The sequence below is a fragment of the Hyposmocoma kahamanoa genome, unplaced genomic scaffold (genome assembly GCF_003589595.1).
Source record: "Hyposmocoma kahamanoa isolate Upper Pololo Valley unplaced genomic scaffold, ASM358959v1 84, whole genome shotgun sequence".
NCBI classification, from domain to species: Eukaryota; Metazoa; Arthropoda; class Insecta; order Lepidoptera; family Cosmopterigidae; genus Hyposmocoma; species Hyposmocoma kahamanoa.
In genome coordinates, this window is record NW_020654229.1 from 4,245,400 (window position 1) to 4,270,395 (window position 24,996).

The 24,996-nt window shown below is 37.1% G+C and overlaps 4 protein-coding genes across 5 annotated transcripts; 2 read left to right on the plus strand and 2 right to left on the minus strand.

Moving 5' to 3' along the window:
* Positions 1-2,577: 2,577 nt before the first annotated feature.
* Positions 2,578-4,554, minus strand: LOC113234567 (myb-like protein X). 2 transcript variants are annotated; one of them, XM_026469914.1, is made up of 3 exons: positions 4,511-4,554; positions 3,262-4,296; positions 2,578-2,791 (listed from the first exon to the last, which is right to left on the minus strand). In XM_026469914.1, exons 1-3 carry the CDS (start codon positions 4,536-4,538, stop codon positions 2,673-2,675), a joined length of 1,182 nt encoding a protein of 393 aa, XP_026325699.1. In that variant the 5' UTR covers positions 4,539-4,554; the 3' UTR covers positions 2,578-2,672. The 2 variants fall into 2 exon arrangements, with proteins under 2 accessions (XP_026325699.1, XP_026325698.1); XM_026469913.1 differs by having other exon boundaries at positions 2,578-4,296.
* A 1,261-nt stretch (positions 4,555-5,815) lies between these two features.
* Positions 5,816-8,884, plus strand: LOC113234569. Its single transcript, XM_026469916.1, has 2 exons — positions 5,816-7,144; positions 7,739-8,884. The coding sequence occupies exons 1-2, from the start codon at positions 6,839-6,841 to the stop codon at positions 7,877-7,879; spliced, it is 447 nt and encodes a 148-aa protein (XP_026325701.1). The 5' UTR covers positions 5,816-6,838; the 3' UTR covers positions 7,880-8,884.
* Positions 8,885-10,173: 1,289 nt separating this feature from the next.
* LOC113234568 (protein LLP homolog) lies at positions 10,174-10,781 on the minus strand. Its single transcript, XM_026469915.1, has one exon. The coding sequence runs from the start codon at positions 10,720-10,722 to the stop codon at positions 10,282-10,284; it is 441 nt and encodes a 146-aa protein (XP_026325700.1). The 5' UTR covers positions 10,723-10,781; the 3' UTR covers positions 10,174-10,281.
* A 6,217-nt stretch (positions 10,782-16,998) lies between these two features.
* LOC113234566 (probable polyamine oxidase 5) lies at positions 16,999-24,340 on the plus strand. The gene is made up of 7 exons (XM_026469912.1): positions 16,999-17,279; positions 18,342-18,560; positions 19,546-19,762; positions 19,886-20,064; positions 21,870-22,140; positions 22,888-22,991; positions 23,894-24,340. The coding sequence occupies exons 1-7, from the start codon at positions 17,101-17,103 to the stop codon at positions 24,129-24,131; spliced, it is 1,407 nt and encodes a 468-aa protein (XP_026325697.1). The 5' UTR covers positions 16,999-17,100; the 3' UTR covers positions 24,132-24,340.
* The last annotated feature ends 656 nt before the right edge of the window (positions 24,341-24,996 follow it).

A 24,996-nucleotide genomic window follows, 5' to 3' on the forward strand; every position in this document is an offset into this window, starting at 1 on the left:
TAATATCTCTAACAATGGGGGATGTTACCTTGAGTGATGTGGGGAAAAAACAGGAAAACATCTAAATAAAAAAAAAATGGTATCACATTTCATCGGTAATTAAATATTAAATATGTAATTTTTCAATTTTCGTCCATTATAACAAAGCTCAAGTTAAACTGGTCGTTTTGAAGTTAAACAATTGACGAATTCGGGCTGGCCGATCGGAGCGCAGTTGTCACCGCAATGATTTGGCAGAATAGTTTTCAAACAAATTAAATGACATTTCGTCTCTATTTCTGGTAATATACTCTATGTCCTATGCTTACTATCTAACCAGCGAGCTGATTTTCAATTCTAAGACTAACTTCCCACAAAACGTACATCATGCGATCGTCTCTCATCTTCAAATCTAGTCTGATATCACTTAAAAAATTTTGGTTATTTTATTACATTCATCTATAATGTCATACCCTTAGAATAATAACGCATAGAATGATAGTTTCATATCAAACGAACTGTTACAAGTGAGGCAAAAATCAAATTCATGTAGGCTAGTTTTAGTAGTAGGTTAATTTTCGGTTTTAGTGAATATTTATATAAAAATACAAGTTGAAACGCGTTACTTCCTTGTGGAATGTGATGTTAGTATCTATTTTATGTTTGTCTGACGTATTTTTACACTCATTTACCGCATATTTCGTCATTTTTAGCTAAAATTCGCGGTGCAAGTTGACCTTGAGCACTGAAGTCCCGTGCGCTCGTGTAGGCCCATTGGGCGCGCTTCAATTTGCCTCACTTAGCGTGTGCGGACTAGGTTTCTATGCGTTATTATTCTAAGGTCATACCACCAATAAGTCCATTTTAAGAATCAACTGTCATTATTTAGTTCTTGGATATATTCATGTAAAAACCCGATACCTAATGATGTATGCAGGAGATGCTGAGATTGTTTTGGAGGCACCTTAACGAGACCCGCTATTTGTGCAGGCCATTGAGTATATAACCAGCGTACAAATCTATGCAGTAGGTAGAATATTGCAGCGATGGAGGATTTAATTTTCAATAGAACTAAGTGAAAACGCCAGGAAATAAAACGGAGGTTTTCAGTTTCAGTAATAATATTAAGGCTAACCGACATATTAGAAATCACTATTTTTAATTCGATTTCCGACTCAAGATAAAGCACTGAAAATTTCAGCAAATAACAAATAATGACTTTTTTCTTATTTCTCTTGGCTTTTCGCGGTTAGTGTTTCGGCCACTTACAAAAGTGTTTTGACTAAACATGTAAAAGTAAACCTTAGAGGATGGAAAAAAAATAAAAGTTTCCATAGTCTAAGAAGCAAACCTAATGTCAAAACAAAACTACAAAGAAAAAACTATCTCTTTTCTGAAAACGCTGTCTCAAAGAGTATTCATGCATTATTTCACAGATGTAATATAACAAATAGGGTCCGAGTATTTATTAACAAAATGATTCCTGTTTCACGGTTCTTTTCTTAAAACTGCATATTTTATGTTCACTTTACTTATTTTATAACAGTATATCCATTAAAAATACATGCCATCTGCCGCCTTCTTTTGTTAGCTATCGTTAGATACTGTGTAACTAGTAGGACAGCCAGAAAGCTGGGTGTAAATGAAAAGTAGGTACTAAAAAGTTTGTTTTTTAACCGACTTCAAAAGAGGAAGTTCTCAATTCGACTGTATTTTTGTGTATATGCTACGCGATTACTTTTTTTCGTGAACCGATTTTTTTTACAACGTGCCTGCATGTCGAGACTCGCCATTGTATTAGATAGTTGCGTAATTTAAGGGTTAGATTGGTAATCAATGTCATAATTAAGCTGTAAATATACAATAATTAGTAAGAAAAACACCACGTGTGGCAGCAGAACTTGTTTGTGCACGGATATAAAAGGCCGATACACGATGTGCGGGGGCTTTTTGACGGTTGGCAACGAACTTGAGCAGTCGCTCTGCTGGAACTAAGTTAAGTGTTACCCTAACGACTTCTTGTATTTTCGAATGTTTAAATCTGGCTAATACTTAATAGCTAATATTTTCTTAATATAAATGCTATATAATGTACATAAATATATTCTTTATTGTATGCTTATGAGCGGCATAAAAAAAGTGATTATAGGATGTGTAAGCATATAGATTGAGTAAAACCACAAATGATGTAACTGTCCACTTGTTTAAACGCTTAGTATGTGGTGATGTGTTATCTTCTATAAGTATAACCCTCGTATTCACAAATAAATTAATTATGAGTTAATAGTTAATAATAAATATAGAAAAGGTTGTTATTACTCAGCATATTGTATTTTGTTTAGCTGTGTATAAAAGCCCTTGCTTACTAAAAGTAAATAAGCTGTTATGAAGCATAACTTTGATTGGAAATATATGATGTGACTTATAGTTTGATTCCGCCTTCTAATCCTGATATTTTACAATAATTGACGTATCCTAAAAACAATTACTCGTCGCTTAAAGATCTCGCGCAAGGCACGACCCGTCGCGCTAGCTCTACAGCAGTTGACTAGGGATGTCGTTTTAATAATTATAATATAAAGTTTAACATTTTCACGATGTTTTATTCAATAAACTTAGAAATTACTCCATTTGTTAAACACTAAGAAAAATTGGTAATGGTAAGTTGGTTTAAATATTATAAAAAAATAGGGTCATGTCAGCATGCTACATAGGACATTTGAGAAGTTGTACAATTTAGGCAGAATCCTCTGACAGATAATTCTGCAGCCTTTTTGATGATCAGTTTTGACAATTCTATTGATTGGTTTTGGGCGATTGAATTCTTTCATTCAAACTACAAACCGAGCATCCAGTATGATTACATTTACAAGGAAATGAAAGCTATTTATTTATGACATACGAAATCATAAAATACTAATTGCGCTTACGTATAACCCTGCACATTAATTATTTGTAATTAAATCAATCATTAAAACACTTATGTTTTTTTATGATTAGGTTGTTTTTCTAGCTTACTTTTTGTCTTATCTTGAACGGATTTAAGTAGCGACGATAGTTTTTCATGGTAATCTTCGTAATCCTCTGATGGGGCAAATGCGTACAGTTTTCCGTTCTCATTCTTAATCATTGTCCTGCTAGGCAAATCCCGGGTATGTGCATCAGCTATTGGTACTTTATTGCTTTCACTGTCTGATGTATCAGACTCTGTATCATTATTATTAAAAGATTTTGATGCTCTTTGACCTATTCTCGAACTTTCTTCGAGTTCATTTGGCTTTACAACTTTGGAATGTTTACTGATTAACCTATCTGGTTCTTCCTTGGAATTATCAGCGACTTCTGTTTCTTTTGCGGTAACTGACTCAACAGATTCAACAGACTCTTCGTCATTAACAGTGCGTTTCTTCATCACTTTCTTTTTTCCACTTCGATGCTCAGAGTCTGAGTGGTGTCGATATTTTTTACGACGTTTGTTCTCACCACTTTCAATCTCACCACTCTCGCTGATCTTAGATTTGTTATCACTTTTCTTATCATGTTTGTCATTATTTTCTTGGGTACTATCTCTGGCTTCATCGAGTTTTTCTGGACCATGCCTAATATTGCTACTAGATTCCTTATTAACAACACTGTCTGCAATAAAATGTTTGTAACTCAAACTTACATCAGTATCAGGAAATTTAGGAACTTTTTTCATCGCTGCTTTTGCATCTATTTTAGGAATCTTATCTTTTTTTAATCCTTCATCGTCAACAAATTCGTCAGCGTGTTTATATTTCTCAGAAGTCTCTTTTACGACCTCTTTTTCTTTTTTATTGCTGTTAGATCGGAAAATGTCGAGCGTTTTTGATTCCTTCAGAATTTTATCGGCTGCTTTTTCAGCTATCAAGTCAGCTATTTGTTTTATTTTATCTGATTTCAATATTTTTTCGAGAAATTCATCTGCATCAGGTGATGCCATCTTTTTTTTCTCTTTTAAGTTTTTGTGTTCTTTTGCATTTCTAGAGTCTCTTGATGCTTTGATTTCTTTTGGTTCTCTAACTTCTTTGGAATCCATCCGTTCTTTATTGTTTCTTTCTTCTTCTGGTTCTTCTCTATCGTCCCTATCTCTTTCTCTATCATCATCTCTTTGATCCCTAGATTCCCGAGTGTCCCTACTTTCCTTGTTATCTCTAGGTTCTCTAGGTCCTCTGGGTTCTCCTGACTCCCTGGAGTCCTTTTGGTCTCTTGAAGTTCTTTCAACTTCTACTTCTCGACTGTTATCCTTAAATGGTAGGTTAGTAACTCGGACTATGCAGCAAATTAATACTATACCTGAAATTAATAACAGTGATTTAAAAAAAAATTATTTGAAGGGAAATAACCAGCGAACAGGTTTTAACCTGAAAAATATCAACTACAAATGGGAGATTATATGACTGAGTTGATTGGGAGAATAGCTGACCGAAACAGACTTAACTTGAAATTTATTTTATATAAACGCCGTTTTTATACGACGTATCGTTAAAAATTAAATTATAGTACTCACTTGCGGTTCTCAATGCTAAATAATACATTATAAGCGACCTACATTTATTGCTAAAAAGTAAATCGAATTTATTGTATTTATACTTACAGCGGTTATATTTCTATCGATATCTAACTATAAAATATAAGGCGGAATTGAATTAATTTTTTTATTGCTTCAAAGAAATGAGTAAGCAACTTTATGGCACTTTTATCACATTCTTGTGTTGATAAATCAAATATACCTGAAGGTCTATTTTTGAAGGTTAACTTTATTGTTTCAATAGTAAGGCCGCAAGTGTTTCATGGTCCTATACTGAACAGAGAAGTAAGGTTTTTGAGTGGTGTCAACGAGCATTTGGCGGTTCCGCTCAAGTAGAATTAGAGTACGTGAAATTAGTTAGATCTTAATTCATCAGCAGTAGAGCTCCTTGTGAGAGTTCATCCAGGGTAGTACTGCCAACTTACCTATGCCTGCTGCTAAGCAGCAAAACCGGAACACAGTAATGCTGACACATTATTGTGTTCCGGTTTTGAAGGGTAAGGATGCTTCTCAACTTATGTCTCAAGGTGACGGGCGAAGTGGCAGTGCCCCTCATGTCTTTGGGATTTAAAGCTCTATGTGGGCACTGCAACTGTTATGGACAGGCGTGTAGCTTATAATGCGCACGACTTGTTCGTCCCGTCACTTGATATAAAAAAAGGTAAACATTTTTGACATAAATAGTTATAAATGGTTGGTAATCATGACTATTTTATGAGCTCCGTGTATATCCCATGCATAGCGCTTTGCAATTCAATTGAATTCTCTAAGTTTATTTACGAAGACAGGCCATCTACGATAGGTGTGTCAGGAGTGCCTTGATCAAATAAAATGACAGGAATTTGGTACTTCAGTTTATTTTAATTTCAAAGTTAATCTATATGTATTGTTTAGGGCTCCTTCAAATTACACGCTTATAGAAGCGCAGCAGTGGCGCCACTACTAATTTTCATACAATATTTGGAAGCGCAGTTGTAGCATCAATGTCGTGAGACGCGCCATCTTCGCAGTCATATTAGTGAACTAAAAATTGCTGAAGCGCCTCAGACGAACGGCTGCCGCGTCACCGCAGCACTTCTAGAAACGTCTAATTTGAAGACGTCCTTAACGTTTTTGTCCATGACGGGTACAGAGTGCAAGTTCGGCCGATGTAGGTGAGATTTGGGTGGACACTCGCGCTCTCGTTAGCGAACTGTCCCTCTCTAGCCCTCCCGACAACGTTTGCGTCGTTAGAGCTCGCATTGTGGCTTGCATTATGCCGCGACAGGTAATAAAGATTTGTTACGCAAAACCGATACAACAGCTTGATTTTTGATTGCTTTTCCCGATCGGAAATTGCGTCTTTTCCGAGTCGAAGTGCATAATTGCGATTACATTAAGCTTTTGATAGTTCTAATCGGAACAATAGTTGATTTAACTCACAAATTAGAAAAATATAGTAGACAACAGGTTCATATTCGCACTCAGAAACCCATCTGATTTCGAGACGGGTAATCGGATCGATTCTGATTTGAATCAAAATCAGGGCCCTGGTTTATGTGAAGGCTTAGTCAAAAAATGGACAATTAAGTTTATCGATTATTGTTGGATCGATACGGTATCGCATGAGGTAGTTCAAGTGAGTCGAAAAGAGTGTCTGTTCTTCAAAAGAACCATAGTAGGCATAATAGAGTTAGTTTTGCAGAGGCCTTTTTAAAAAACACCATACAATATCGGTGTTTTAATAATACGTTTATGCTATAACTAGGCGCGTTAAGTAAAATACTTACGAAGGATGCACGGGAGAAAGTTGAGTGTTGCGAATCGCGAGAAAACTGAAATCCGTTATCCACCGTACCGAGCTAGCAACAAGAAACCTGTGAGTAATAGATCCGAAATTCCACTAAATTCTACTCACAAATTTAAAACACTTGTGTTACGGAAATCGGAAACGACGATACCACAATCGCCCAGACCCGAGACAATATAGTAAAGTTAGGTTTTCTACAATGACCCCAACCGGGGATCGTATCCAGGACCTCAGAGATGGCGATATCATAAAAATCGGTGTGCAAGCCAACCTCAGAGGTCGTCAAATCAGTCATTATAAACAATTACAATCGTCTAATTTGAAGAATCAAGAAATAATATCGAATTAGTAAGTAAACATCACTAGCGGATCCGGAAGTATCAAACAAATTAAAATGGGCGAAGCACTTTTAAATTTTATTAGGGGTACTTTTAACTCTAACAAAATGCGTTTAACGTCTCGTTGTGAGAGTTGGTCGTCGTAAATTAGTAGAATAAATAAATTGCTTATCTTTCACAATGTCAGTCCCCGCGCTTCGTCAACCAAAATTCACAAATACACAGTTGAAAGACGTGAAAAAACCAATTATATTACAACCCGATTTTGTGATTTTAACTCTGCGGAATAAAGACAAGCTTGTGGTGTCTTCAGACGCATATCATGGCATTTTAACGGTGGAGATGGAGGTCAAATGTGTGTTTTGCAAAGTGACGATGGATTTAGATTTTGTTCACAAGGAGAACCACAAAAAGTCGTCAAAACATTTGGCTTTAGTACGTGAGCACCCATTCATAGAGACTTTTAGCCAGAATCTAATTAAACAAGTATGTGAAACTTAATTGCTATTGTATTATTTGTTATTTATAGCCTGTATTGCTCTATCTTTATGTTTACATACTGTTATGGACGAAATGTAACCGTACGGCCACGAAGGCAGTTAATTGATGGCGCACACATTGATTGGGAACTGCACACACATCATCAAATTTATTTGCAGATTTGTACAGGTTTCCTCACGGAATGTGGTGAACGATGACAACTTGTGATAAAGCGTGTTTTTGCAAGCATGTTGTTCATGAAAAAATATTAAATTAAATGAGTGATAGAGAACATTTAATTCGTTCTCTACAAAATAGGAGTATTAACCTACCCTGACTTAATGTTTATTTCATCATTTTGTTAGCTTACACTCATCCACTGCTGGACTTAAACCCACAGAAGAATAAAAGCAATGGAAGTGACTTTAGCCTCGGTTACTATCAGAACCGCAGAAAATGTACATTGTATTTATTGTTCTGTGCCTTCACTTCCCTCTGAGCACACCAACTACGCCAATCAGTGTTTATTTCTTATTTGATTCAATGTTACTGTGAAATGCACTAAAACTGTGTATATGTAAGTATTATTTTTTATTCCAGTTGAATTGTGACAATTTCTACTGCACAATATGCAATGTAATGGTCACTGCACCATTCCTGAAGCGTCACATTATGTCTGAAGTTCACATGCAAGAGTTACAAAAGGCTGAAGCTCGTGCTCTTAATTATACACCCTCTTGATTAATAAATGTTCTCCGTTAAAAATATTTCAACCCATATGAGTTCCTGTACAGGTTACTGCCCATAAGTAAGTAAGACCCTGGGTTGAAGTTGAACATCTGGGTCACTTATCCACATGAAAAATCAAGGAACTGGATCAGTTGAGTAAAGAAAGAGAAGCATGACATGACTTTTTATTTCAAGGCACATTTAAAGCTACGACAACACCATTTATAGTTAAACTAAGAACGGAATGCTTTTGACTGATATCGTTATTGTATTGAATATCGTTGTTTGTCATGATATTCATATATTTTGTTTGAATATCTATCTATACTATCGCTCTCCCAACTGAGCTACAGAAGGAGTCAGCGGACATTACGAATTTCTTTTTAATTATTGGCAGAGTCCTCTTAGGATTGTGCCAGCTTCAAGTGTTCCACTAGAATGGATATAATGTAAGAAATATAAAGAACATGGTGATCATCGGCAATGACCAATGGCTTCTGCTTAGGTATATTTTATTGATTCCAGTGGCATTGGTAAGTCTTTCATTGCGAGGTCGCAGGTTTCAGTACAACTGAATCAAGAATCTCTGTGTTTGTTTGATCTTCGTATCGATAATATCAAGAAACTGAAGTGATGAACAGTTAAAATTTAATGAGATATCCAAACTTATGTTAAAGTAAGTTTATTTATAAGCCAGAATACAGTAAATAAGATAATATTATGTATTTTTTTGTTGTACATTCAAGATGCTCCAGTTAACTTTGTCTAGTTATATGTATTAAGCTCAAGTGAAAACTGTTATTTTCTGTATTACTTAATTAGGAAGTAAAGAATTGATTTCTAATTTCATTTTTTTATTTTCGTATGTTGGAAGTTTATAGGCTCTCTTTGTAGGAGACCTATTGTGTGAGTCAGTGAAGTCGATCCTTTCATTTTTAAGTATACTTTTTCTCCTACCAACCGCGGATTGGTCACAAACCAAGGGAATCACCTGTACTATGACTACCAGAGCAACAGAATTCACCCTTGACGCACTACCCAGAATACCCAAACCAAAACCAATTTATAATAGTTCTTTTCCCAAATTGGTTCTACCCTGTAGATATATCGAACCTAGCTATTTTTGTTTTACGGGATGAACAAGTTGTGCACATCAGGAAAGAAAGAAAGAAACACACTATTCAAGCAATCAGCAGTATTAAGTGGTACATTGTCATTTTAGTTGTAAACATAACGCACCCCTCATGGAAGAACAACATAAGTGGAATTATGTTAATTGCTCCATTCAGTACTGAAAAACAACCCACATCCTCTAATATTTGGAGAGGATATGGATTATATTTTTCTTATTGCATTGTCCAACCTTTTTTTACAATATCAAGTGACGGGACTAACAAGTCGTGCACCTGATGGTAAGCTACACGCCTGTCCATAACAGTTGTAGTACCACTCACAAGGTTTAAATAGCAAAGATGTGGAGGGGCACTCTCACTGCGCCCGTCACCTTGAGACATAAGTTGACAAGTTCCATGTGTGTGTAATTTCACCAGCTCCCTTGCCCTTCAAAATTGGAGTGCAGTAATGCTGGGTAGCAGAATTAGACACTTCCCTGGACAAACTCTATCACAAGTAGCTTTACTGCTACAATAACCCCCTCATCCTTAGCTCTCCTTACCTCCTAGAGAAGACTACCCAATTCACAAGCTTAAATAATCTCGGTAGACTACAAAAAAAACCACCTTCAAAAGTCATAGTTTGCCACCCTTAGAGGTGGAATATTTTCTTCAAATTTAAATGAGACTACTTCTGGGTACCCTCTTTCCAACAAAAAAAGAGTCATCAAAATTGGTTCACAAATGCCTATGAGTTATTGCATAACATACACGCAAAAAAAACAGTCAGTCTAATTGAGAACCATTGACTTACAATTGTATGGACGTCGGGTCCGCGCTAAAAAGTGTCCGCATTTGTAAGGCGCTAAAATCGTATACAGAGCGCGACACTCCGCTTTAGTCTTCATTTGTTCTACATACAGCGCGATACTGCGATGACATTACAATTTAAATTTCGAATAGGTTGACTTGGGACATTTTTTTCGTGGTTTTTGTATTAGACCCATCGTCAATTTATTTGTAAGTCAATGTTGAGAACCTCCTTTTTTTGAGGTCGCTTAATAATGAAGGCTGATCTACAAGTCCAACCAAAATATTAAACATTGATGTTCTCTGATTTTCAATCATCAACCTCCGGCCAATACCATGGGTAGCAAGTTGCATCAAAAACACAACATTATGTAATTCCGACAAAGTTTATTCATGCTTCCGTTGTTATGGACATCATAGACGAGAGTTTACAAAGTTTATTGCAAAATATTTATATTCTATACTTAATATTACACTAAAGCATCTTTAACGCTAACGTCGTCTTTTCTTTGATCGTTTTTTAGTGTTTTTCTTTCCAACCTTATTCATTTTGGCAATTTTTCTCTTGTGCAACCAGACTGGATATTGACCATTTTGATCCTTTAGTGTTTTCGTACTAAAAAACCGTGTCTTGCCATTGTCGCCTTCCACCTCGATGTTTTCCTCATCAGAGCTCATTGGAACGTCTTCTTCTTCTTCAGGGGCAGGTTTACGTTTACTCTTGTTCTTTTTCTTCTTTTTCAACTCTCCAGCGTCCAAAAATATTACTTGCTCTTCTTGGTTTGCAATCTCTGTGTCCATAACCTCTTTGGTCTTGTCGTCCTCTTTAATACCGAGCATTTTCTTCAATCTGGCCAGTTCTTTTACCGCATAGCGCTCCCGTTTGATCGCACGGCACTTGCGCTTCCATTTACTTCGAATTGATTTAGCCATTATAGATTTATTTAATGAAAATAACACCGACCATCAACACGTAAAACGCGTGGCCGAAAAGGAGAAAAAAAAAAAGTAAAATGTCAAATTCGTATGACAGATGTATGAGAGGTTCTTTTTTTTTATGGCCTTTCGCGGTCAGCGTTGAAGCCAATGACAAGATAAATTAACTTCATTTAAAAACAGGGAAACCTTTTCGTATGTTAAGGAATTTTGGAAACGGATTTAGGAAAAAAAACGTATCGGGAGAGGATTTCACGTTAGGAAATTTGTACAACAGACAATAAATAATAATATTATATTAATGATATAGGAAAGGTTTTTCATTTCTTGCATTATACAATTAAGAAGAGATGCATTAAAACGCGTTGTTGTCTAACTTTGTCTCTTTCCGTCTTATTGTAGTTTTTTTCTTGGCTTTAGCGGTTAGCGCTTCAGCCACTCACAAGGTTTTTTAATAAGGAAAATTGGGAAACAGGATTATGAGGAGGCAGATAGTTCGATCCTTTAATGGTCTGCTTGTAAAAACCAATATTTTAATTTTTGTATAATGATAGTGTATTTTCTATGAAACAGGAATATAACTAAAAAAAAATTGATTTAGGCATGAAAGACTGTCTGATGGCAGTACGTCACGGGTATGAGGACTATATTGTGACAACTCGTTATAATGGTAGTTAAAATATAAGGCTTTTCCATAAAGTTTATATCGTTTTACTATGGCGTAACATTAATCATGACCATCAAGAGTAATAAATGTAACAAAAGTACTTACTAATCTAAATTCCCTGAATTTTATTAATTTCGTAAACAACCACCAAATAATTCGGCATTCCAGTGACGTCTCAATTGAGAGAATATGTGCATTTACGATTCTTCGAATTTAACTTTCAATGAAGACCAATTAATAGATAAAAAAAAGCGTGAAGTGCCAAGTCATAAAATTTTATTGTTTACGAAATGTTTACGAATTATAGTATTTAGATATAATGGCAGATGCTGTAACAGTGTTAATTAGCATTAGCACCACAAAAAAAAAATTACGTTGTTGAATTTATGTCACTGAATGTTGCATTAATAAAAACATCCAAAAAGGTATTTATTTAAATAACAACATCACAAAGATAACACTGAATTATTGTAGAAATGTATACTTGCACCTTACGTTTCCGTAATTAGAGCTATTTTCCCATAAAATTTGAGTTGAATAAAAACATTGTAGCGTTACTAATGTAGCTATCTATTGAAATGTCTACCTTATTGCTTTTGGTTTATAACATCATTTTGATCACGTTACTTATTAATCAATACAATTTCCATATGTAAACATAGTATGTTTCTTCGTGTATACAAATTACAGTGTACTATCTTTGAACATTTTTATAATAATTTTTGTTATGCACCTGACTATGCACTCATTCTTAGACTAATTTTAGCCTCGTGCCTTACTTCTTGAAATTGTCATATTGATTTAACTCTACTGCTCATTCGTAAGGCTGAGTCCCCTGAGAAGAATGAGTACGAAACTAGCGATTTCTTTGCTATCACTTACAATATTTATTTATTTGTACGCAGAAGCTGTAAAGTTTTTCCTACACTATAGTTTTAAACACCATACATTATTTTTTTAAATATCAACCAGTTACTTATTACCAATGGACGGGAAAAGGTGTTCCACGTACATAGATACATGTATAGATATAGCTACAAGGAGTGACAGAGTTTAAACCACCAAATGTTAATTACTTGTTTCGAATTCCGGATTTCACGAAATTGTTTTACTGCATCGTAGGACAAAACTACTCATCTATCTTTTCCGCCAAGCAGGTTATTGTAATGAAAACTCGGTTATCTACTGTATTTTTTTAATGAGACCAGTAGAATTACTTTAAAAATCTAACTTTGACTTCCTAGATGAGTAGTTTTGTCTTACTATGTAGTAAAACCATTTCCGGAAATTCGGAATTCGAAAAAAGTAATAATAATAATAACGCACACACTCAACATAGCCCCGCACTAGAGAAACCCTGTGTCGCGGGTGCCATGGACACACACATAGACAACCACAAATTACACCCAAACTCACGAGAGAAATAAATGTAGGCCATACAAATGTTTCTCCCGGCCCCGGAATCGAACCTGGGACCTCTGCGTGGCAGCCCGGCATGGTAACCGTTTGGCCAGTGAGGCAGTAATGAATTAAAATTTGGTGGTTTTAACTCTGTGTCATTCCTTATCGCTTTATGTATACATCTATATCTATACATGTATCTAATGTTTGGGTGACTTTATTGCTTTTTTTACCATTGCTTATTATAGAAGCGTATACATTGCCCCATAAATGACTTTGTGACTTTGTGAAGACGACTGTTAAAAACATCCAGTTTATTTTTATTCCTCATTTAAAATGTTACGTCTATCACAATTTAAAAAAAATGCTATTCTTCCATAAATTATATTTTCATAAATGTACTGTGACGCCTGTGGAAATATTTGTTTCGGGTGCTGCGATCCAGTGTAGTAACAAAACAAGTATTGTAACTCCACACAAACGTAGCAGCGGCAGCGCAGAGCTTGCATTATATGCAAATATATTATATAGATTTTAAGCGGTCTTTCAGTTTTTAATATTGTAACTTTTTTGTTAAAAAAAACCGACGTCAAAAGTTCTTGGAATTACATCTATTTATTTACACGCAAAATAGGCGCTTTGTCGTCGAGTTGCGGATACCAGCCCGTTGCACCAAGTACCAACTACATCTATTTATTGAAATCGGTTTCCGGAAAGTGCGCGAGACCTGATTCATTCCCTAGTTTGCCACTCTTGGTAGTGAAATATTATTATGTAATATTCAGTTCTTAGGTTTTCGCGATTGTTACACATAGGAAATGAAACTATTTTTCCGGATTTAAATCCAGAAAAATAGTTTCATTTCCTATATGTAATATTCTTCAATTTTAAATGTAACCAATACAGAGGTACCCTCTGTCCAACAAAAAAATCATCAAAATCGGTTCATAAACACCGGAGTAATCGAGTAACACAATAACAACAATTGGAATTGAAACCTCCTCCTTTTTTAAGGTTGGTTGTGTTTATAGTTGTGTTTGTGGTAGTCTGAACAAGAGCAGGCACTTAATGCTCAAATTCAGTATTATTCAACTTTTCATTTCTATTTCATATAACCTAACACCGTAACACCTAGCACTGTAAGGTAACTGTTATGGACAGGCTTACCATCTTATTATCTTAGCTTACCATCAGGCGTACGATTTGTTCGTCCCGTCAAATGATAATATAAAAAAAAAATTGGACAATAAGAAAAATATAATACACATCCTCTTCAAAGATAGGAGAGTATGTGGGTTGTATTTTTCTGTATCTAATGGAGTAATAAACATTTTTGACGTAACTCTACTTATGCCATTCTTCCATGAGGGGTGCGTTATGTTTACAATAACTAAAATGATAATGTACCATTTACGTACTATTCTGCAATGCATGCAGGCTTACTGTTGATTGCTTGGATAGTGTACTGCTACAACAATCCATACTGTGAGCCCATTTCCCATTAATCGTTGAGCGACTCGGCTCGTATTCAGTCTTCTGTCAATAAAAATCCGATAACTGTGTAAATACACTACACGAAAATCAAATTACGTGTTTACAGAGACGTTATTTAATATTATTTAGTGATATGTTATCTATATTTGAGATAAAATTTATTATCTGTGTTATTTAAACTAGTTTACGTGTTCGAATGAAACGTTTGTCTAGGTAAGTGAAATAATTTACAAGAAATTGTTTGCAATTTTATAATATTAAAGCAAGTAATGTGATTGAATTAGGTAAATTATTTTAACGTGTTGCAGTCGTATGTTTATTTTTAACTTTGATGTATAGTCCATGTAAATATAGTTGTTTCTTTCTAACTCGTTTTGCCGTAAGAAGGAAAAAGATAAGTAGCATTTCCTTGTTTGTGTTGTTGGAAAATGGGGTTTACTATTTATAAATACACCACGTTATGTTTGTGTACGTGTTTTTGGATGGTATTGTGTGTAAGCTGGTGTAAGGTAATTTATTATTGCAGTGTTAACATTTTAACAGGCAGAATGCCGTAATAGCTTTATAAATAAAAAAATAAAATAAAAAATATTATCATGATTCCTTTTTAATTTTGTTCTTTAAGGGGAAGCGGGGCAGTTTGATACGGGGGTCACATTCATACCCCGGCCATTGTCTCCATACCTTCAAACAGAATATTAGTTGTGATAATACTAAAGCCTGCCTTTGTACGTGTGAGTAATAGACATGCGATGTTGCAGCTCACCAGTTAGCCGTTGTCGCTCGACAGGTTACTTACGAACTCTACTCAATGATCAAGTCAGGATTGCACTGGAAATACGACCCTAATGGCAGGGACTTGAGTATTATTTCGAGTGCTTTAAACCATACTCAAATTCTGTGTTTAAGTATTGCAGTGAGCACTGAAAATCATACTCAAGTCCTTGCCATTAGGGTCGTATTTCCAGTGCTTGAAATCATACTCAAGTCTGCTCAAATCCAAAGAGTTTTGGAATACGACCCTAAGTGTTTTCACAGCAGTTGATTAAAAAAATAAGCGACACAAATACGAGTGTCACTGCAGTTTTGTTCAATTTACGAGATTTTATGTCTTAATACAGGATAAACTAGTGTTTTCAATAACTAGAAATGCATGACGTGACTTTGAGAGAATTAGTAAAGATTTTTTTTAAATAAATATTCTTTCTAAACTGCCTGGTGGGGTAGTTTTATAAACTAGTGAGTAGGGCAGTTTGGTACGTAAGAAAGTGTTCCTATTAGTTATTTTGTATGGAAAATGTAAAAGTGTTTCAACAAGTTATTGTAAAGAGGTGAACTAGTGATTTTGCGCTACAGTCAGCTATTCCTCCTGTATTTCTACTTCGAAGACTACATTACAAAGAACACTTTTCAAATGGGCCCTAGAAAGAAGTCTTGATCTAGCAAGTGCTGAGACACATGTAGCGTCATACTTTATGAAAAGTTGATTACCTAGTGCTGGTAATATTTACGTAGCAACCAGGAATAGCACGCTACTTTCTTTCACACATTAAAGTGCCCCAAGCGACATCGCTTGGTACATATCAAAGTACCCCACAGTTGGGGCAGAATTGGACAACTCCCATTTTTTGTTAAAATCAAAATTTTTCAATTATTCAATGCTATTTATGAAAGAAAAGATTAAATTAGTAATGTGTATTAGCTATGTCATCAATTTGGTAGAAAAAATATACGTCTCCCTTACGTCTCCAAATTTTAATTTATACTGAATAAAAATTCTAGAGCGAGCCGTGCTAGGTGTGCTAAAAAATAAGGATACTGGGGTTGATTTAAAGAATACTAGTGTCAGTAGATCTCTACTACCGCGTACGTAGTATTTGGTGAAAGCCGCGTATCTGCACAAAATCACATTATACATGAGAGAGATTTAACGTTATTGCTTTGTGATTTAAATGGCTACGACTTTTCTTGTAAAGTAAGCATGAATTTATGTCGTCTGTGGACTGGTAACAATAGATTCCCGTAAATCACGCTAATTTGGTTGCCACCACATTTACGTAGACTTGATTTGGCTACTAATTATCGAAATGGAAATATCCAAAGCTACTTACGGGTGACAATCCCTGACGATATCTCGAAGGCGCTCTTTTCAATCCTGAACCAAAATTCTATTGTCTATGGTACTTGTGAAAGAGTTTGTCCAGGGTTTCCCCTTACAGCCACCTTACCTATTTCTGTAGCCATTTGTGAAGTCATGTGAGCATTACTGCGTTTGCGTGGGGTTGCAGAACGTCGAATCCTAGCTAGTTAAAGTTAAAAATGTTTTCTATAAAACTTGGAAATAAATATCGCTATTTGATAAAACGATATACTGAACAACGCATTTTTTTTAATATCAAATGACGAGACGAACAAGTTGTGTGCCTGGTAGTACGCTATACGCCTGTTCATAACAGTTGCAGTGCCACTTAGAACTTTAAATCGCAAAGATCTGAGGGGCACTGCCACTGCACCTGTCACCCTAAGACATAAAAAGCGTCAACTTCTGTCTCAAGGCGATGGGTGCACCTCAGAGTGGTACTGTAACTGTTACGGACAGGCGTGTAGCTTACCATTAGGCGCACGACTTTTTCGTCCTGTCACTTGATATTATAAAACAAAAAACCTCGACTGTCTAAGGATGCTTCGGCACGCTTAAGGACGCCATGGCACGTTCAAGGATGCCGAAGGATCCCTGCTGTCTCGTAAATATCTATATCAGTGGTATGTATGTATAACAATAAAAAAATCTTGTTAACTTCTGCTTTTTCAGAATGGCTCGTTCGCAATATGACACTATTATAATAGGTCTCGGAGCAGCCGGCGTGACAGCAGCGGCGACGCTAGGAAAAGCTGGAAAACAAGTATTGGGTCTTGAGGCGGAAGGAAGGATTGGGGGGAGAGTCAACACTGTGCCTTTTGGGGATGGGGTGGTCGAGTTGGGGGCAGAGTGGTGAGTTCCACTTGTGCTTTTTAAGGATGTCACTGCTATTAATGCTGAATCGCTTGAGCTGAAAAAAAATGCGACTCTCGATCCATTGACGTCAAACTCATCATGCCATTTTCACTCTTATTATAAGGACCATTGACTTATAAATAAATGGACGACGGGTCTAATACAAAAACCACGAAAAAAATGTCCCAAGTCAACCTATTTAAACGTAGTGACATGTAACGGAATATGAAAAAGCTAAAACGTTGAATTTAAATTGTAATGTCATCGCAGTACTGTCTAATTTTGCTTGCTTCGCTGTCAGTCGAACAAACGAAGACTAAAGCGTGAATGACGCTCTGTATACGATTTTAACGCCCTATAAGTTCGGACACTTTTTAGCGCGGTCCCGACGTCCATATAATTGTAAGTCAATGATAAGGACATAATTTTTTTCTCGTCGGTTTAGTGCGATTTTTTTTAGATACCAAGTGACAGGACGAACATGTCGTGCGTCTGGTGTTAAGCGACACGCCTGTCCAAAGCAGTTGCAGTGCCACTCAGAGCTTTAAATCGCAAAGATCTGAGGGACACTGCCACTGTTACCCTGAGACATTAATTGACAAAGCCCATGTGCCTGTAATTTCATCAGTTCCCTTGGAGTAGGGTAAGGTAACCCTTCAAAATCGAAGCACAGTAATGCCCACATTACTGCTTGGCGGCAGAAATTGGTAAGGTGGTACTTCCCTGGACGAACTCTTCCACAAGAAGCTCTACTGCTCCTAGATTCCGTGTCCTACAACTGTGGTAACTGGTCGTAAGCCGTGGTAGCGTAATGGTCTTTTTTACGAGGGGGATAAGCTTTATCAAGCCTGGGATAGCTCCTGGGTTATGTGAGCGTTTGTAAAAAAATCTATTCTGAAATAAAGCTTTCCCTACTGCTCTACCCAAACAAAACGAACCGTATTAGCACGAGAAAAATTTTAAGTCAGGCTAAGGTAGTATCATTAATTGTTTTTTTCTTCCGTGGTAATACAGTTCTGCGAGGTTTTTAGTATTTTACAAATATATATTTTTCCTCAGGATCCACGGCGAACATCCCAGCTTGGTATACGATACAGCCGTCCAAAACAATATTCAACTGGCCTTCCAAGACCTGGCCTTTAACATATTCAGATCAGACGGTCAAGTTCCCAATGAGGAATTTCAACTGTTATGCAACGAAGTTATAGCACAAGGATTTATTTTTATGGCAAATCCCCCAGAGGAATCTATACCAGCAGGTCAATTCGTCACAGCGAAGTAAGTTTTTTTAATCAGTGCGAAAGGCACGCATAACGCGTCATCGATAATAAAGTGATGTAATAAGAAAAGGCAATGATAAAATAGATTTATCATCATGCTTGCTCTTGCTCGCAATATAATAATAACATAATTTGAAACACAGTGCCCGTCATCCAGCCTAGCGGACATGTTTCCGTTTCTTGTTTTTTACCTTGGGAAATGCGTTACACAGACCACTCGACACAGACTCGCCGACTCACAGACTCGCCTCGGGGGAAAAGCGAGTGGTTATGTGGGACTCCCAGGCGGTAGCCCCTGTACACCCACTAAAACCCAGTGGTCAACCCTACCATCATAGAGATACGACTCAGAATCCGCTTACGCATGCTACTGGGACGTCTCGGCAGATGGCCCACGGGAGTCAGGCTTTCGGAGGATGCCTCGGGCTGTAAGGGCATCCTCAGACTTGGTGGTAAGGGTCCCTCGACCCCAATTTACGGCGGCGGAAGAAGATGGGCGTACTGCCTCCTTCGTCACACTGGCTGCCGTCTTCGGAGCAGGTCAGCGAGGAGTCGTCCTTTGTGAGCCGCTGCGAGGCGTCCTTCTGCGAAATTACGCTCTCGCAAAAGGAGACCATTGCCTCCCAGCACCTCTCGCTGCCGAGCATTGTGCCCTGGTCTCAAGTCCCTGTATTATAATCATGTTAATTCCATCTACCGTATTCTAAGCGTGCTCGCAAGCGTCTGCCCGGATATGATCCGTCAAGGTCAAACATTAAACTACTAAACGGACGCCACTTTTCAACAATGAACAGGGTCCAGCTTCATTCATCATATCGTATCGATGGCATAGACTTCCAGCCCGCCATCATGATGAAAGAATTTGCCAATTGGGTTATGGCTACAGTGCAGGGAATAAATAATATTAATAGTACGCCTTACCCGTTAGAGGTTCTTTCCGTGCACCCCAAGAATCCAGCTGATATTAACGATATTGTTTTCAGATTAATGCAGTATTTTAAGGATAACAACCCAAAAATCCTAGAAGACCAGGACTTAGTCGAGCAACTTTTGGAATTTTTGAATTTGTTGACGAACAACTACTGCGCGTGCAACGACTGGAACGATTTGGACGCCAGAGACAAATTTACTCATTTAGACGGCCATCAACACATAAGCTGGTATAAACAGGGTTATAAAACCTTTTTTGACATTATGTTGGTAAGTTTGTAATAGTTTAGATTCGGTTTAGTAGTAGTAGAGCTCCTTGTGAAAGAGTTTATTATATTTCCATATTTATTACATTTCCATTTTCCATTAATATTTTTTCTTTTAAATTTCCAGAACACATACAGGGACGGACCAGGTTTATCAAATTTAAACGTAAAGTTAAACACCGAGGTGACGCAAATCGCTTGGCCTGAAGATCCAAACGGAACAGTCAAAGTGATTACTAAAGATGGCGCTGTCTATACCGCGGATAGCGTTATTATTACAGTTTCAGTAGGCGTGCTTAAGGAAAGGTGAAAAAATAATAACAGTATGTAATAATTATTTAACTGCTTCCGTGGTCGAACGGCTGTCATGCTGGTCAGACCCTCTCGTTCTCCGTCCGAAATCCGATACAATCACTGTCAAGTAAGTAATACTCGACAAAATTAAAACACGCATGATGCGAATGAAGCTTTATTCTTGACATTGTTTTTTAATATGGCCGAGTATTAGTTATTTTACAGTCATTGTTTCGGACATATGTTTGACGCAGAACGAGAGTACACCCCCTGACACGGGCCGGGAGAAATATTTGCATTTTTTTTATATACATCTCTCACTTTGAGACGTCATAACTTATTTATTTATTAAGTATTTGAAAAAAAAAACCGAATACGTATTTTTATTTCCACTATACAGTATGCTCTTTTAAAATGGTCAGTGGTTTTTTATCACCCTGTATATAATACCAAGTGACAGGACGAAATAATCGCAAAAATCTTAGGGGCACTACCACTGCGCCCGTCACCTCCACGTAACAAAGCTACAGTGCCTGTAGCTTCGTTAGTGCTCTCGAGTTTGGGTGCTGTTTGTGGTTGTCTATGTGTGTGCTCATTGCACCCGCGATACAGGGTGTCCCTAGTACTATGCGTGTGTGCATTAAAAAAGAAATTTGAGAGTATTTGTTTCTGTTTAATAGAGCAGTAAGTAATTAGAAAAATGTACCTGTAGTCTTGACACTTTGCTTTTGTGTCTGTGACAGTGGCAGGGCTCCGTCACTCGCTCAAGGTTACGCGATAAGTGCCAACCGCTGAGTGTATCACCGGCAGTGCAAACGCTCACAGGGTGTTGCACGCACATCTGATCAAATCTGAAGATATTCCACCGTAAAACATTAGATTGAGGATAAAAACTATAGATGCAGAACTTGCCTTGAAACACTTTCATTTTTACTTTACTGCCCAAAGAAAAAAGCGCGTGATGTTTTCGATGTTATATTATGATGTTTTACTACCTGATACACTTCTTTTTTGTGAAATAACTCCACTAGTTTTTTTTAAATAATTATTAATATAATAATAATTAGATTTGTTTACGTTCTACGAAGACTAAGACAAACTGTCGCTCGAGACGCATTGACGACTTATCAGGGCTACATTTCGTCCGTGCTGAACTACGGCCTTGTACGGTCGGGCTGCTCAGTAATTTTAGAAAAAGCATTTTAGTAATAAGTTTATTTAATATCAGAAAGTTTTGCCACCATAGTAATATTCAATTATACACTCAGAAAAAAATCCGGATTCGAACCGACGCGATGTCTTCTAGCATACCGTGCCAGAAGCTATACCAACTAAGCCACGGAACGAACCCGCGGACCTCACGAATTTTTCTATGTGCTTGATGTCGTGTTTGTTTTTGTATTTGGTTTTTCAACGACTTTTTAGTCGTAGCGCCATCTATGAGAACCATTATTAATATTATTATTATTAATACAAAGATCGGCCATATACTTTGCCACGGAACAAACCGGCGCAACTTACGATTTTTTTTTGTTTGTTGCAAATCTTTGTTATGATTTTTTAACGACCTTTTTGCCGTTACGCCATTTGTGAGAAATCTATTTCTTCATTCAGCCAAGTACCTTTACAGCTACCAGCAGATGACTAGAGTCGTGTTCGATATTTGTATTAATAATTATAAAACAATAACATTTAAGGTTCAGAAAAAGTGTATTTATTATTTATTTGCCAAAATACAGTAATGATAAAGGTCTCAAGTAAAATTAGGTATAAAGGAAATTAATCCATAATCAAGGTGTTTCTTTCTACTTATTCAGCTACAAAACCCTCTTCACACCGAAGCTACCAGCCAAAAAAATTGCAGCAATAGAGAATTTGGCCATCGGTGTAATGGACAAAATAGTTCTTTCCTTCGAGACGGCTTGGTGGCCTAAAAATGCCACCTTTTTTGGGTTTTTGTGGCAAGGAGAGGATAGGAGGAGAATTGGCAGAGAGGATTACTGGATTACAAGAATTTTTGGTGCGTCATCACCTATGGGGTCCGATAACGTACTGACATTATGGACGAGTGGGGAAACTGCGAAAATGGTAAGTTTGAATAATGGAAATGAAACTATTTTTTCGGACCCAACAACGTTTCGGGTTCTTTACAGACACTGATTAAACCATTGCATAATGGGACAATTATAGCAATTTCATAAACATAACAGCGTGTCTTGCATGTGTGCACGTGTAGACATGGGTAACTCCGGAGTCAGAGTCGATTCATCCGAGTCGATTCCCTTACTGTATCCGATGTAGTATTATCGATTCCGCCGAGTTATTAACTCCGGCTCCGAGTCAGATGGTAACAATACAATGCAAAGTTCTGTATTCAGTTTGAATCGCAACATTAGTAGCACGAGACCTCCTTGTGAAAGAGTTCGTCCAGGGAAGTACTGCCACCTTACCTATTTCTGCCGCCGTTCCGGTTTAGAAGGGTAAGGGTGCTGGTGAAATTACAGGCACATGGGACTTGTCAACTTTATGTCTCAGGGTGACGGACGCAGTGGCAGTGCCTCTCAGATCTTTATGATTTAAAGCTGTAAGTGGCACTGCAACTGTTGGACATGGACAGGCGTGTCGCATACCACCAGATTCACGATTTGTTCGTCCCGTCACATAATATTATAAAAAAACTCTCTTCGGTTGAGTTTTAGTGTCTACAATATTAATTTCAGACCGACAGTACCTCAAATTCTGAACATTTAATTTTTAACTATAACAATAGATAGTCGAAAATCTACAGTGCGGTGCTCGTTATATATCACGACACTAAAAAATCTGTAACTCCAGGTGGAGCTCTTGCCAGAAGACTTAGTGAGAAGGAAATGTATGCAGCTTCTTCAGATGTTCATGGGAGGGAAAACCATCATACCCGAACCGACAGGATTTATCAGGTAATGCAAGTTTATGTCGGGCATGCATTGTTTTTCATGTAAGGGCTTTGTTCGATTTGATCCCATGTTTGTTGATAATGTGTTTTGTCTATGGGTCATATTTACTATAAAATAAACCTGCGTATTTACAAATAAATGTAATTTTAGCAGCGATTTTAAGCACCAATACAAACGCTCGATTACATCGCTACACTTGGGTTTCATTATAGCTAAAAGTCGCGTGTGTAGCCATTCTTATATGTAAAACAAAGGAATGGGACACACTTCCCGGATCTGTGTATGGTGCATATTGCAATTTAGGACTATTCAAGACTTGAGGAATAAGCATTTTTTTGAAGCTTTTGAAATTTCCAAATGCTATAAATTTTGAAAATTTACTATTTATAACCAATGGCTGGATGAATGGATGTCCCTAGCCATTAAAATATAGCATAGAATTAAAAATTATGTTGATTTTCTTTGAATATCATGTTTTACTGTCATGACCATAAGTCAATGGCCATGACATTATTACTGAACGTGTCATTACCGCATCTAGTACGCTCTGCCGCATCGTATATTTGTGTTCACTTGTATTTTTTAATGTAAGATAATGAGTTTTTCTGCTAATTAAGAAAAAGATCATTATCGACCATGTAATGAGAAGAAATAAGGCTCGAGGGTTATATTTGGGGCATTATGGTCAAGTTAGCCTGCAGGCAATCATATTATTTACGTGCAAGTGTGATGAAAAACATTGTACATTTCACGGGCGGTACGGGAATTACGAACCCCGACTCCGAATGCCCTCAGTTTTCGACTTCAGGCTTCTAATAGAGTCTCGTTCATAATTTCTTATTTACCTTATTACCACTTACCTACAGAATTTTGAATCAGAAATTCAGGATCAAAACGTTTTCTAGGTCAACCTGGCACAGCAACCCTTATACCCGTGGAAGCTATTCTTATGATTCAATTCATGTAGCCTCCCTCCCATGGCTACGTTCTGAACTGGCAGCTCCATTGACCGATCGCAGTGGAAAACCCAGAGTACTGTTCGCTGGCGAAGCTACAGACGAAACACATTTCTCTACTGTCCATGGCGCTTGTGATACTGGATACAGAGAATCAATGAGGTTACTGCCCGCTTCCAAAATGTAGACTTCGGCACATAAGAGGACAGATTCGAAAGCAACAAAAGCTAGAAATTTACTAACCCATTCATGGACCGGAACTGGTTAAGTTCTAAATGTAATTTTTCATCGAGTATATAACCAGAAATAGAGGTGAAATGTCATTTAATTTGTTTGTAAACTATTCTGCCATATCATTACGGTGACAACTGCGCTCCGATTGGCCAGCCCGAATTCGTTTCACTTCAAATCCACCAGTTTAACTTGAGCTTTGCTATAGTGGACGACAATTGAAAAATTACATATTTAATATTTACGTCTCCGTATATTCATTCACTCCGTATATATACATATATTCAACAACTGACCTGTATGTACACACAGGTCAGTTGTTGGCGATGTGTGTACTTTTTTTTTTTTTTTTTTTTATTGTGACTCGGCAAAATGACTGCACCGCGCCTGATGGAAAGTGCGAATACAGTCCAGAGATGAGAGTAACGGATGGAAAACACAAATATCTTCACTCCGTCACTATCATTTTGCCGGTCTGGCCAAATGCTTCTTCACACTACGTTTGAAGGACCCGATGTTATAGAGGGGAGGGAAAACATTGTATATTTCACGGGCGGTACGGAAATTACGAACCCCTACTCCGAATGCCCTCAGTTTTCGACTTCAGGCTTCTAATAGAATCTCGTTCATAATTTCTTATTTACCTTATTACCACTTACTATGTTTACTATTTCAGCTTTCTAATTTGTGATTTCAGTGCAAACGAGAGTTGATATTTGATAGTGATATAAGTACCATTTGCCTGATGGGTTGCCAGGGATGGATGGCCCTTATTTCGTCTCTGTTTCTGGTTATATACTCGATGTTTTTAGTAGAAGACC

What these genes read in the sequence shown, in the direction of transcription:
- LOC113234569 (XM_026469916.1), top strand. Translation starts at nt 6,839, where the DNA reads ATGTCAGTCCCCGCGCTTCGTCAACCAAAATTCACAAATACACAGTTG. An exon ending in GCCAGAATCTAATTAAACAA is followed by an intron (nt 7,145 to 7,738) that starts GTATGTGAAACT and finishes TTTTTATTCCAG; the next exon opens with TTGAATTGTGACAATTTCTA.
- LOC113234566 (XM_026469912.1), top strand. Translation starts at nt 17,101, where the DNA reads ATGGCTCGTTCGCAATATGACACTATTATAATAGGTCTCGGAGCAGCC. An exon ending in GTAGGCGTGCTTAAGGAAAG is followed by an intron (nt 20,065 to 21,869) that starts GTGAAAAAATAA and finishes CTACTTATTCAG; the next exon opens with CTACAAAACCCTCTTCACAC. An exon ending in GTGGGGAAACTGCGAAAATG is followed by an intron (nt 22,141 to 22,887) that starts GTAAGTTTGAAT and finishes CTGTAACTCCAG; the next exon opens with GTGGAGCTCTTGCCAGAAGA.
- LOC113234568 (XM_026469915.1), bottom strand. Translation starts at nt 10,722, where the DNA reads ATGGCTAAATCAATTCGAAGTAAATGGAAGCGCAAGTGCCGTGCGATC.
- LOC113234567 (XM_026469913.1), bottom strand. Translation starts at nt 4,538, where the DNA reads ATGTATTATTTAGCATTGAGAACCGCAA. An exon ending in TTTAGCATTGAGAACCGCAA is followed by an intron (nt 4,297 to 4,510) that starts GTGAGTACTATA and finishes TATTAATTTCAG; the next exon opens with GTATAGTATTAATTTGCTGC.